We start from the raw sequence: 12,810 nt of genomic DNA, 5'->3' as shown, positions 1-12,810 counted from the left end.
AAGTTAAAGGGCGGTTGTCCAACTGCAAACCAAAATTGATGAAATGAGGAAATTTAAAGGCTTTATAAACCCCATCAATGAACTCCTCTTATTTGCTCCCTTTAGGTCTGTTAAAGTGGCCCCTTTATCCAAATGGTAGGTACACTTTCCTACCAGCCTCTTCACACAAACAAAATTAGCTGCAAAAAAATATATATATATAAAAAAAAATAATAATAATAAATATCTCCTCAGTTCTGGATTCTGCCAATTTCAGGAGATACCAGTGACATCACAGAGCTTTACTGAGCTGATGCCCCCTGGACACTCAAAATCCCACAAGTACAGTATGTACTCCTGAAATGGGATTCTCACAGGATTCCAAGTACTCAGCTATCCTAACAGGCAGCTCTAAGGCATGGTTGATGACACCTGTGCCTCCTGGAAGCATCTGAAGCTAGGACTGAGGTAATTGTTTTTTTTATCATCTATTTTGTAACATCACACGGAGAAAAGAAAGAAAAAAAATCCTGAGAAATAAAAAGAAAATCATTGCAGCCACCACATCCAAGCACTGGTAAGTTGCAAAATATATTTTTTGTTCTTGGGTTACAATACATTTTAAGAACAGACTATGGTCCCACCTGCTACATAATACTGTGCTGCTCCATCTGGGATAGGCTTTTGCCTCGAGCAAAATGTATGTAGTCCAGATTGCGTCTGCTGAAGATTCTTCCTACAGTGCAAACAGTAAAAGATAGAAAAATCTGAACATAGTAATATTCTCTTTGTTATCTACTCCAAAGACCAGAAATTACTCACCTGTGGCCGTGAATCATTCGAATATCATACAGCCTCACAAAGGGCCCACTGGCTCCAACAGCCAAGCAGTTATTATCCTGAGGACTGATGCTTACACATTTTGCTTCTACTAATTGGCCACAATACTCCGTCAAATCAATCAAGACATCTGAATGAGTACTGCTCTCTCTTAGGTCATATTGCCTACATTTGGTAAAGGGAGAAATCAATTAAAAGACCATTATATATGTGTTTAACAAACATAAAAAAATAAAAAATAAAGTATAAAAATTGGAGTGTTGTATTACCAAAAGTCCTTTAGCAAGCATTTCAAAAAGACTTGTCTGGTCTTTTGATGAGAACAGTGGATATAAAAAAAAGTCTACACACCCCTGTAAAAATGCCAGGATTTTGAGATGTACAGTGCCTTGACAAAGTATTCATACCCCTTGAAATTTTTTCACATTTTGTCATGTTTCAACCAAAAACATAAATGTATTTTATTGGGATTTTGTGTGATAGACCAACACAAAGTGGCACATAATTGTGAAGCGTAAGGAAAATGATAAATGGTTTTCAATTTTTTTTACAAATAAATATCTGAAAAGTGTGGCGTGCATTTGTATTCAGCCCCCTTTACTCTGATACCCCTAACTAAAATCTAGTGGAACCAATTGCCTTCAGAACTCACCTATGTGTAATTTAATCTCTATATAAAAACAGCTGTTCTGTGAAGCCCTCAGAGGTTTGTTAGAGAACCTTAGTGAGCAAACAGCATCACAAAGGCCAAGGAACACAGGTCAGTGATAAAATTGTGAAGTTTAAAGCAGGGATAGGTCATAAAAAAATATCTCAAGCTTTGAACATCTCACGGAGCACTGTTCAATCCATCATTTGAAAATGGAAAAAGAGTATTGCACAACTGCAAACCTACCAAGATATGGCCGTCCACCTAAACTGACAGGCTGGGCAAGGAGAGCATTAAATCAGAGAAGCAGCCAAGAGGCCCGTGGTAACTCTGGAGGAGCTGCAGAGATCCACAGCTCAGTTGGCATAATCTGTCCACAAGGCAACTATTAGGCCGCGTACACACGGGCGGACTGTTCGCCCAACTTTGTCCGCTGAACAGTGTTTGGGCGGACAGTCCGCTCGTGTGTGGGCTTTCAGCGGACAGTTTCAGCGGACAGTTTGACGGACAAGGTTTTTCGGAATTTCCGAAAAACTGTCCGCTGAAACCTTGTTTCAGCGAACAGTCCGCTCGTGTGTAGGCTTGTTCGTCAAACAAAGTTGCGCGCATGCTCAGAAAGGATTTTCACGCCGAAAGCTATAATGCAGTGTATAGGACGTCGTATTTTTCGTCCCGTCGTACGTGCCGTTCACGTCATCGCGCACGGTTTCAGCAAACTGTTCGTCCGTCGTGTGTGGCCATGTCCGTCCATGCTAAGTTTGAGCGGACTGTTTGCCGAAACTGTTTGACGGACAAAGTTGGGCGAACAGTCCCCGCGTGTGTACGCGGCCTTAGTCGTGCACTACACAAATCTGGCCTTTATGGAAGAGTGGCAAGAAGAAAGCCATTGTTGAAAGAAAGCCATAGGAAGTCCCATTTGCAGTTTGCAAGAAGCCATGTGGAAGACACAGCAAACGTGAAAGAAGGTGCCCTGGTCAGATGAGACCAAAATTTAACTTTTTGGCCTAAAAGCAGAACGCTATGTATGGCGGAAAACTAGCACCGCACATCAACCTGAACACACCATCTCCACCGTGAATCATGCTGTGGGGATGCTTTTCTTCAGCACAGACAGGGAAGCTGGTCAGAGTTGATGGGAAGATGGATGGAGCCAAACATAGGACAATCTTAGAAGAAAACCTGTTGGAGTCTGTAAAAGACTTGAGAATGGGGCGGGGTTCACCTTTCAGCAGGACAATGACCCTAAACATACAGCCAGAGCTACAATGGAATGGATTAGATCAAAGCATATGCATGTGTTAGAATGGCTCAGTCAAAGTGCAGACCTGAATCCAATTGAGAATCTATGGCTAGACTTGACAACTGCTGTTCACAGACTCTCTCCATCCAATTTGACAGAGCTTGAGCTATTTTGCAAAGAACAATGGGCAAAAATGTCACTCTCTAGATGTGCAAAACTGGTAGAGACATCCCCAAAGAGACTTGCAGCTGTAATTGCAGTGAAAGGTGGTTCTACAAAAGTATTGACTTAGGGGGGCTGAATACAAACGCACGCTACATTTTTCACATATTTATTTGTAAACATTTTTGAAAACCATTTATCATTTTCCTTCCACTTCACAATTATGTGCCACTTTGTTTGGTCTATCACATAAAATCCCAATAAAATACATTTAAATTTTTGGTCGTTACATGACAAAGTATGGAAAATTTCAATGGGTATGAATACTTTTTCAAGGCACTGTATGCATGAATCTTTAATTTGCAATGTTTTAGGCATAGATAAGATATTTTAGGTCTGCCTAAAATGTATTTAGTTTTTAAAGCATCTTGTGAATTTTAATTGGCATCAGCTTCTTGCAATCCCCTATACAGCAGAACTGCAAATGTAACGACAACGAACATGCTCACAGGATGAGCAAGCATAGGAATGACCTCTTCAGTCTCCTGGTATTTCACTGTATAGTCATCAGAAAGCGGGGTGGAAAGAGGATACCACTGTAATAATTCTACAGTCTACAACAGAAAGCTGCTTTCTATATATTTCTTCTGTGTAATTAGCGGTTTGCCTGGACATTTAGTTCTCCCCTTACCGGATTAAGCCATCCTCTGCTGCACTCCAGAAAGTATTAGGCCACATAGGAGCAGTGGCAACGCGCTTTACTCGGTTGGTATGTTCTGAAAAAACATGGAGGGTTTCTTTTGAGTTCACATCATGAACATGAACCTTGGCATCTGCTGCGCCAGTTATCAAGATGCGATCGCCAGTGTGTGGGAGAAACTGATCATGAAGAGAAAAAAGAAACAAAACAAAAAAGTTTAATAGGCAGGGTAAGTAGGTTATTAAAGCCAGTAAAAATATGATCTCTGACACAGACATGTGATGTGACATGCTATTTAAAAGTCTACTGTGATGAAAAAACAATGCTAATGATTTAAATGGACCCCAAGCTTTTGAAAAAAAAAATAAAAAATTCTATAAAAGTATGTATTCTTGACTCACTAGGCAGAAAAAAAAGGACTTGGCTATGCCTATGGGCAGCCCTAGGTGTTACACACCTCCCTCTTTGCTATAGGCCTTCAGTTTAGTGACAAGCAGTGTCAGAAGTATTACATCTCCTTAGAGGTGTAGGTGCTGTGTCTGTCAATGAAATGATTTTACGTTAAGTCAAAAATCCCATTTTCTTTTGTTCATTGACAGACACAGTGCTCCATTATTCAGAACCATAGGGACGTCCCAAAGCAGTGCCAAACATGAGGGGTGGGACAACGAAAATTCCCAAGGCTAAAACATAAGAGCCAAACAGGTAACAGGAGCTCAACACAGAACAAACTAGAGCCCAACCTGAACAATACCCTGTTGCCCCTCAAAGTAGTAGAGTACTTGCAGAAGAAGATCGTCCAGGCAGCCCAGAACCGCAAACCCCCACTGACTTAACCACACCAGATCCGGGGCCAACACCTCGTGAACAGCAGAGGAGTGGTGGCAAAATCGAAGGGCTACACAACGCGCTGATAATGCTCAGCACCCGCGGCAAAACGGAGGATGTGCTGGGGTCGGACACATAGTGGAATGCGTAAGTAAGTATTCGTGATGTTGATAGAAGCCAGAAAGTCCCCATGATGAAGAGGTGCCACCGCCGTGTGGACGGACTCCATCCTGAACTTCTGTACCCATACAAGGCAGGCCAGGGCCTTGAGGTCCAGAATTGGACGTACCATGTCCTCCATCTTTTGGACTGTGAACAGGTTTGAATAAAACCCCTGAAACTGTTCCTGACATTGGAACCGGGACAATCACACTCTGAAGCAACAGGGCTTGCACAGCCCCACGAGGAGTACAACAAACGGTCCGATGGCAGACACACATTGGAAGCACAAAAACTATTTTTGAGGAACAAGGCTGGAAAACTATCATGTAACTGGACAAAATCAAAAACGCTTAATGTCATCCAGGGTAGCCCCCACAATATATGTCCAAGCAAAACTGCGGAAACAGAGAGCTCAGCAACCAGGGGAACTGCGGTCAAGAGGCATAGCAGACAAACTGCAGCGCCTATACCAACAGGTTTGCCAATGCAGAGGCATTCTGCTCCCCCTCCAGGATGTCAGTTGGATCTTTAGAAGCCAGAGATTCCTCTATTGGAATCATGGTTGCCTTATGCAGCCTAGAGATGGGGGGTCCACTGCTGATGGAACAGTCCAATCTGCTGGAGGGACTCCTCAAAGGGATACCTCACAGCAAGCATTTTCAGAAGCACAAAGGGGCCATTTTGGACACTCCCAGGCTTCATGGACAAATTTTTCAAAAGAGGGAGAAGGGAATGTTTTCGCCATGCAAGATGGCTTATGGGTGCCCAAGGGGAACTGGCCCTCCACCGCAGCCACCGTTGCCTCCCCCATCTTGAAAGGTTCCTGCACAGATGTAGTAAGTGTGACAACCAGCACCTTTTCGGGCACCACTGCAGTTGTGGAGGAATCATCCTCACCCCCGACAGGACAGGGAGCGTGGTCACCAACCCCGCAAGGTGGGCCAAGTCCGTGGCAGCAGAGACAGATATAGGATCATTTGAGACACGACAGGTAGGGGAGGGCGGGGGTGCTATTTACTAGGCTATATGCCTAAGCGATGCCACAAAAAACGTAGGAGGGGGCCACCAACTGAGACCCCCGCTGCCCGAAGCCCGCACAGGAGATGTCGACCGAGGCCCCACACAAGGGGAGCCCACGAGGGCACTCACAGGGGGGCGCTGAACGAGGCCCTGCACAGGGGGCGCTGACGGATGCCGCCCACACGAGGCCCCTCACAGGGAGCGGCCAGGAGCACCCACACCGGGCCAACCTAACAGACCCCCAAAAAGGAGATCCCCCTCATAGCCCCCACAGCACCAACCCTCTGGTAGGAGGCAGCCATGAGGCCTAGCAGGCCACAAAAGCCGCAGCCTAGTAGGCCGCAAAAGCTGCAGCCTAAATTTTCGGCCACCTGCTGTGAGATCGCGGCCCATGAGGTGACTGGACCGATTGAATGGAGGGCGGACACCCAAAAACGGAAAGCAGAGGCCTCGGCCGCCTGCCCTGGGGCCGGCCACCCAGAACCTGGTCCGTAGGCTGCAAAGCGATGGCCTACATTTTCGGGAGAATGCGCGGCCCACAGGGGGACTGGACTGATTCGAGCTGCTGAACGGAGGGAGGACACCCAAAAACGGAAAGTGCCGGCCTCCGCTATCTGCCCTGGTGCCGCCAACCCTAGCGGCACCCATTATAATGTAGATCATTAATAGCAGAGGAGAAAAGAATCATCTTTATATAGTTTCCTATTAGGTATAACAAAATAAAATGGCCGCCTTGTTTATTAGTCGAGCCACAACAAAATGGCTGCTGCGATTGTTTGGTATATAAAGAATTAGTTTCAGCCCGCTCACCTTCAATGAAGACGTCATGTGGCCTGTGACGTAATGTGTGGGAGGAGTCAGGTGATGCCGACACCGCTGGATCGCAGCTGCACATAGAGGATTTTAAAGTCCTCTCTGATATTTCATGATATTTGATATTTCAGTGATGGTGCAATACCTTTAATAAATACTAGTTACTTAATTTACTACACTATAAGACACCATCCTGTGCTTTCTTGCATTTATTGGCAGCAGGGGAGACAGACTGGCGGTCTCTTAGAGACACACTCAAGTTTACCATAAAGGAAGACATCATCCCTAAGGACATCTAGGAAGATGGAGGTGATCATACTTCTATCCCATGTGGGGAAAATATCTCATCAGACCTAATAACCTACGTATTTTTAGGTCTATATCCTGAGGTGAGCCCATTGGAGTAAAGGTGGCAGGATCCACTTGCATGTTGTTATAGCTTTGTGACACTATTGAACACAAAGTAGAGGAAGATATTGTATGGACACAGATATTCATACTCTGGAACAAGACAGTTTGTATTGGGACTAGGGTTGTCCCGATACCGATATTAGTATCGGTCCCAATACGAGTATTTGCAGGTGTACTTGTACTCTTGCAAATGCTCCTGATGCCTAGTCCAATACCTGAACAATTGGTGTGGCGGGGGAAGTTATAATCACCGGTCTCTCTCTCAATAAAGCAGCTTAAAGCCATGGAAGGGAGAGAAGCAGAAGCACTTCCCCCAGTCTGATTGTTCCTGAGTGTTCGTTGTATATGCCTCCGGCTCCCTTCTGTGTTCCTTCATGGGCTCCTCCGGTCCCCCCCCTTCTCCTCCGGTCCCCTTCTGTGTCCTTCTCTGGTCCTTGTCCCCCCCCCCTCCATGTGCTCCTCTGGTCCCCCCCACCCAGTCCTCCTACACCCCCCCCCCCCCGTCCCAGATCTTTCAGGATGGAAAGTTTTCCAAGTGATTACTGACTCTGTCCATTTATAACTGAGCATCGTAAACTGTATTTACGATACTTCAGTTTATGAATGGAGAGGAGCCCGTCTCCTCTCTATTCATCTTCAGTGCAGCTGAGGCTGCAGAGAAAGACTGGGGAATCTCTATCCTCCATCCCTTTCCATGTCTCAAAGGGGAGATGTTAGGGGTCTGTTTAAAAAAAAAAAAATATAGGAAAACATTGTAATAAATACATATTCTGAAGTAAAAATTGTAAAAAATAAAACAGAATAAACACTGACTGTTGCCGCCCCCCCCCCAAAGAAAGCATTAGAAATAATATATATTTATACATTAGAAAAAAAAAAGCAACTAACAGTCCACGCCTCATCAGTGCTGCACATTAGTGCCACGGTCACGATATAAAAAAAAAAAAAAAAGAAAAAAAAAGTATCGGTACTTGTACTTGGTCTTAAAAAAGTGGCATCAGGACTATAGCAGCTATATTCCGACTTTTATAATATTATTGTTCACCTTAAGACTAAGTTTGAATATGGGTTATTGATTAGATTAATAGTTTGGATATAATATTGTTCTTAAGCACGTTTTACATGTATGTATAGGAGCATTGTGTCACGTAGAGAGCATTATTTAGTATTATACCCCTAGGGAACACCACATAATTATTGCTATTTGTTTACACGGCTGTGTGGGAACGCATGTAGGTGTAAGCAGAATATTTAACTTTTAGCATATAATATTATATATTCACACATTTTATTAAAAAAGTAGTGTGGAAGCTTTCACTTTTTTTTCATACTTTATATTACAAGAATATTGCTTAATGTCACTTTAAAATTATTGCTAAGCTCTGCCAACTGCCATTATGCTGTCTGACGAGGCTGCATTGGTGGCCAGGTAGCCCTGTCAATGGAAAGAAAAATGATAGTTGGTGGAGTTCATTCATGTGATCAAGCAACGTCGGGCCCCACAAACAAAAGGAAAGCTATGTCAGCCACTATATTGTATATGACTTTGCAAGTATCCACCAATGTGACACTGCTCACCTTGACAGAGAAGATGTTTGCAGTGTGCCCTGTATGCATAGACATAAGTTTCTTATGATGAAATGGATCCCAAAGCATCATATGCTGGTCATCTGAGCCAGAGGCCAGCAAGCTGCACAAAAGAGAATAGAATACATATATGGGTTTAAATAACCATGTCTGAAGGAGAAAAGAGGTACTTAAAACAAATAATCAAGGGCTCATAATAGAATCATTGAAAGTAAAATCTCCCCAATCAGATCATACAGGTTAGTTCAAACAGTAAAAGTAAAAACACTTCCCGTACCCCATAAACTTCCCAAATAGAAAATATTAAGAAAAACTTTATTACAGGCAAGTTTTGGTAAAAGACCTTAACATACACATAATTAAAAATGTTCCGTACTGTCATAAGCATACTTGTTGCCAGGGAACTAGCATGTTCATATTTCTCTGTTTACTTTAAAGCAGAACTAAATCATCCTATCATTTGTAGGCAAGGAAGCTGCCATCTTGGCCTCTGTTTTATCTTCAACTGCCATGATGCTGTACTATGTGATCAGTTAGGACACCAGCCATTTGATGGTTTGACAGTTTGGTTGAGAGTACAATCAATGTGACAGTTCCATTCCCAGCTCATGTTGGGAATGCAACTGTTTTTTGAAACAGTTACATTGATAGGTTTTGTTCCACTTTAAAATGCATGTTTTTTTTCTTTTAAATCACTTAGTCTTAAAGTGCCTCATCTTAGGCCACCCGATAGCAAGGTAAACTCACCCTTCAGCACTCTGTCATCACATATCTGCTCCATCAGAGCCCTTGTTCTGTTGCTCCAATGGACTGGGGCTTCTGAGTATGGGGCGCATGTGACCTACTCCTTGTGACAGTGCTCAGACCTGAGCAGCCAATCACCATTCCAGACACTGTCTTGGGAGGAGCAGTGATGATATCCATCCAGGTAATCTCCAACATCAATATTTACTCAGGGTGTATTCCTGTAGCAGGAAGGGGGTGAGTGTAAGCACAGATGGACAAGTACACCTTGCTGGGGGGTGGGCCATCGGGAAGCACTTTTACTCCGGTTTATAATGGGCAGGTGATGCTTCACTTTAACTGCATTGTCACACATTTTGCATGTGTTTTAGGTGAGTTTTAAAAGGCTTTGTAAGGGGGAAGGTATTCTGGGAGCAGCTTCATGCATGCTGACGTTCTCTTGGAAAGAATGTAGTGCCCATAATTAACAGTTGGAGCAATGTGAAAATGCTCATATTGTCCATTTCACACTCTAAAATACAGAAACCAATGTTTTTGTGACAAAGGAGGTAATATTGTTTTTTAATGGGCATGCAAGATCTTTCACAAGACAAATAAAAAGATAAAACAAAGAGGAGCACATTCTTTTGCACAAAATACTTACTCCCCCTTCTCGTTCCATTCCAGGCAGTTGACACAACCAGTATGACCCTACATAAGATTACAGAAACATCAGCAAACAGACTTTAATTCGGATGGAGAACAGTGCAGCAACATAAAAATATAGAACAGTAGTACCTTGGATTATATATTGTACCGCTGGAGACACTCAGTAACACTCGAAGACCATGCAGAGACACTCAGGTACGGAGCGTTTCTGAGCGTCACCGGCGCCTCCGCACCTCTGGCCAAATGCAGTACTGCACACCCCAGAGGCTTGTATCCTGCTCATCTTGGGAGACAATGCTTGCAAATTGAGTCAGGATTTAAAAAAAAAATATATATATATATATATATATATATATATCTTTCAGCAATTGCATTCCATATAGTGTCTCTCCTGTCGTGTCCGCCGTGGGGGCAATACTCAAATTTTTGGGTGCCTCACATTGTGCCGCCTGTGGCCCCGTCTGGGTCTTGATCGGTAAGCCAGACTCAGCCTTATCAATTTTCTCCAAATAATTTGTACTTACTGTATAAATGTTTACCTTCCCTTTATCATTTTTATATTGTGGCAAAACTATTAAAGATTTGTATTTTCCTTCAGATGTATTAGGCCAATTCCTAATGAAGCAAATTTATTTGCAAAACATGTAGAGGAAATCAAATTGGGCCTACATCTTCAGAAGCTCCACTACACTGTGGGGTTCTTGCCTTGTAAAGGCAGTATATCTTTTTGCTTCTGTATGCAATTATGTTTTTTATATCACTTCTTGTATTCATGTGTAATAACTGCTTTTGTACAATAAAATTCGGACTTCTTTATTTATTTGTTTCATCCCTGGGTACCGAGATAGTCCATTCCCAATATTTTTGTCATGAGGCAAGAACCGGAGTAGCTCCTGACAATCCTTCTCTATATCATTTGTAGCTAGAGATCTAGTAAGCTACCTTACACATTAATAACCGGATTACACAGTATCTGCAAAATCCCCATTAGGTTGTCCATGCACATTACATTCAGACCGAAAAATACTACCTACACAATTCATTCAAATTTTTTTTTTTATACAGTTAAGATTCCTGAACTACACATTTGTTGGAAAACCTAAAGGAGATTGTAAAATCAGAATTGAATAAATGTAGTCATCTTAAAAACGACTGCACCTAGTACAGCCCCATGTTAATTGTATTATAAAATTATGCAGACATAACTCTACTCAGATAACTGTGTGCCCACCATTCATATTTGTTAATCGCCCTTACTCAATGAACAGTACTAATTCTCAAATGCAGTAATCCATTGAAACAATCATAATGTACCATGCTGTCTAGACCAAGACAAGGTGAAACTGGACTGGTTGCTATTGTAAAACAACTCAGTTTAAAATAGAAATAAAAAGGCAAAAAACATTTGTGTATACATATAAATAAAAATGATAAAATAAGTGATCACATAACCTCTGTTCTCAGCTGCATAAGGAGCTTAGAGAGCTGGGGCAGGAGAAACAGCAGTACGCTGATCTTGGCTGAATGACTGTGCAGGGGGGCATGTCAGCACAATTCTAATTATTGGAGGAGAGCAGGCTTAGTCCTCAGCACAGACAGAAAACTGTGCTTGCATGCCTATCGTGGTCAGTTTATATTAGGAAAACAGAAGGACTGGCAGGAACACCAGGGATCTTACACAAAGGACTCAATACAGAGAACAGGATACTTTTTCATACAAGTACATGGTAAATCAGGAATATGAAATGGTGAGGTAAAATATTTGGCCCACTATTGTTATAAACCACATATAACATTAAATTCTTATGACTTACTTTGTTCTTTACATTGTGAATAAAGAATCACCCAAACCCGGCTTTTTTCTTTGTTTACAATCTCAGCTTTATTTTAAAACTATCAGTGTATTTGCCCATCAGTGTCTTGTGATGAAAAAATAGGACTACAAGAACTTTGCACACGTTGTATAGATACTGTATATGGGCACCCTACTAATTTACATTTTTTAATGTACCTTATAGGGGCAATTGGCAGCATATGTATCTCACCCCATTAGAATTTCCTCAAATCTGTCAGGAGAGAAATGTGGGAGGTTGATATTGCAGACCTCTTCTAAAAACGCTGGCTTTTATGTTATTGTACTGATCTTCTCGTTTTAATACTCTGACTCAATAAGTAGGATATTTTGACGCATCCACTGGTTGACAATTTTTATTTCCAGCTGTGCAATCCACTGTTTGGGTTAGGCTCCATTCACACTTGTACGATTCCAAAGTTGTGCCGACTTTAGATTGCAACTTGAAAATTACTTTGGCTTTGACCAGTGATAATGGACAACTGTTGCATTGTATAACATTCAGGTACGACTTTCATGCAATCTTTGAGGGTTAACATTGAGGTCTATGAACCTCAAGTTGCATTAAAGTTGGACCAAAGTAATGCATGAAATACTTTGAAGTCGTTGCAACTTTAAGTCTGCAACTTTTTGAATAGGTCCATCACTGACATGGTTTGAAATTCATTTAGAATACAGATTATTCAATGGGTAAGGGCTTGTAAAATAATTAAAAAGGTCTTCTTGCCAGTCTCATTCCACATCCACAAAGTCAAATTCCCAGAAAGATTACCTGTAGTTCTGCCTCTAGTCCCAGCCGACGAATTAAAGGATCTGATACATGATGATTTCTCTGAAAGCTTCTAGCTTTCCTTTCCTAGGGCAGAAACAATACATTTATGTATATGGTTAATTTATATTTTAGCATAATACAAAATGTTATCATAATACAAAAACAAACAAACAATCTGATAAACAAGCTTAAAGTGGATGTAAACCCTCTCCTAAACCCAGTGAAGTGTCTAGACTCAGATGATTCAGAGATTAAACAAATCCTCCTACATACGTTTTATGTGTATATCTGCTGTTTTTTTCCTTTCTATATTCTTTAGAAAGTGCAGATTGTGTTACAAATCTTTCCTCCTGTTTCAGAAGGAAGAGGAGATTCTAGGCATACACTATGTGAGCTGATTGGA

General features: G+C 42.0%; 1 protein-coding gene across 2 annotated transcripts in view; it reads right to left on the bottom strand.

The window, feature by feature from the left end:
- Positions 1-12,810, bottom strand: part of WDTC1 (WD and tetratricopeptide repeats 1) — a 91,504-nt gene that overhangs the window by 55,427 nt on the left and 23,267 nt on the right. For both annotated transcript variants that reach the window (XM_077481020.1, XM_077481019.1), the window contains exons 3-8: positions 12,408-12,491; positions 9,779-9,825; positions 8,383-8,494; positions 3,562-3,749; positions 802-984; positions 624-715 (exon numbers count right to left, since the gene is read on the bottom strand). In XM_077481020.1, coding sequence (XP_077337146.1) covers positions 624-715; positions 802-984; positions 3,562-3,749; positions 8,383-8,494; positions 9,779-9,825; positions 12,408-12,491 — 706 coding nt within the window. The remainder of the gene's footprint in view (positions 1-623; positions 716-801; positions 985-3,561; positions 3,750-8,382; positions 8,495-9,778; positions 9,826-12,407; positions 12,492-12,810) is intronic.

The sequence above is a fragment of the Lithobates pipiens genome, unplaced genomic scaffold (assembly GCF_037356315.1).
Source record: "Lithobates pipiens isolate NorthernLeopardFrog02 unplaced genomic scaffold, aLitPip1_a1.2 Scaffold_16, whole genome shotgun sequence".
Classification (NCBI taxonomy): Eukaryota; Metazoa; Chordata; class Amphibia; order Anura; family Ranidae; genus Lithobates; species Lithobates pipiens.
Note: the sequence above shows the minus strand (reverse complement) of the source record. Positions and strands in the feature narration are given on the sequence as shown.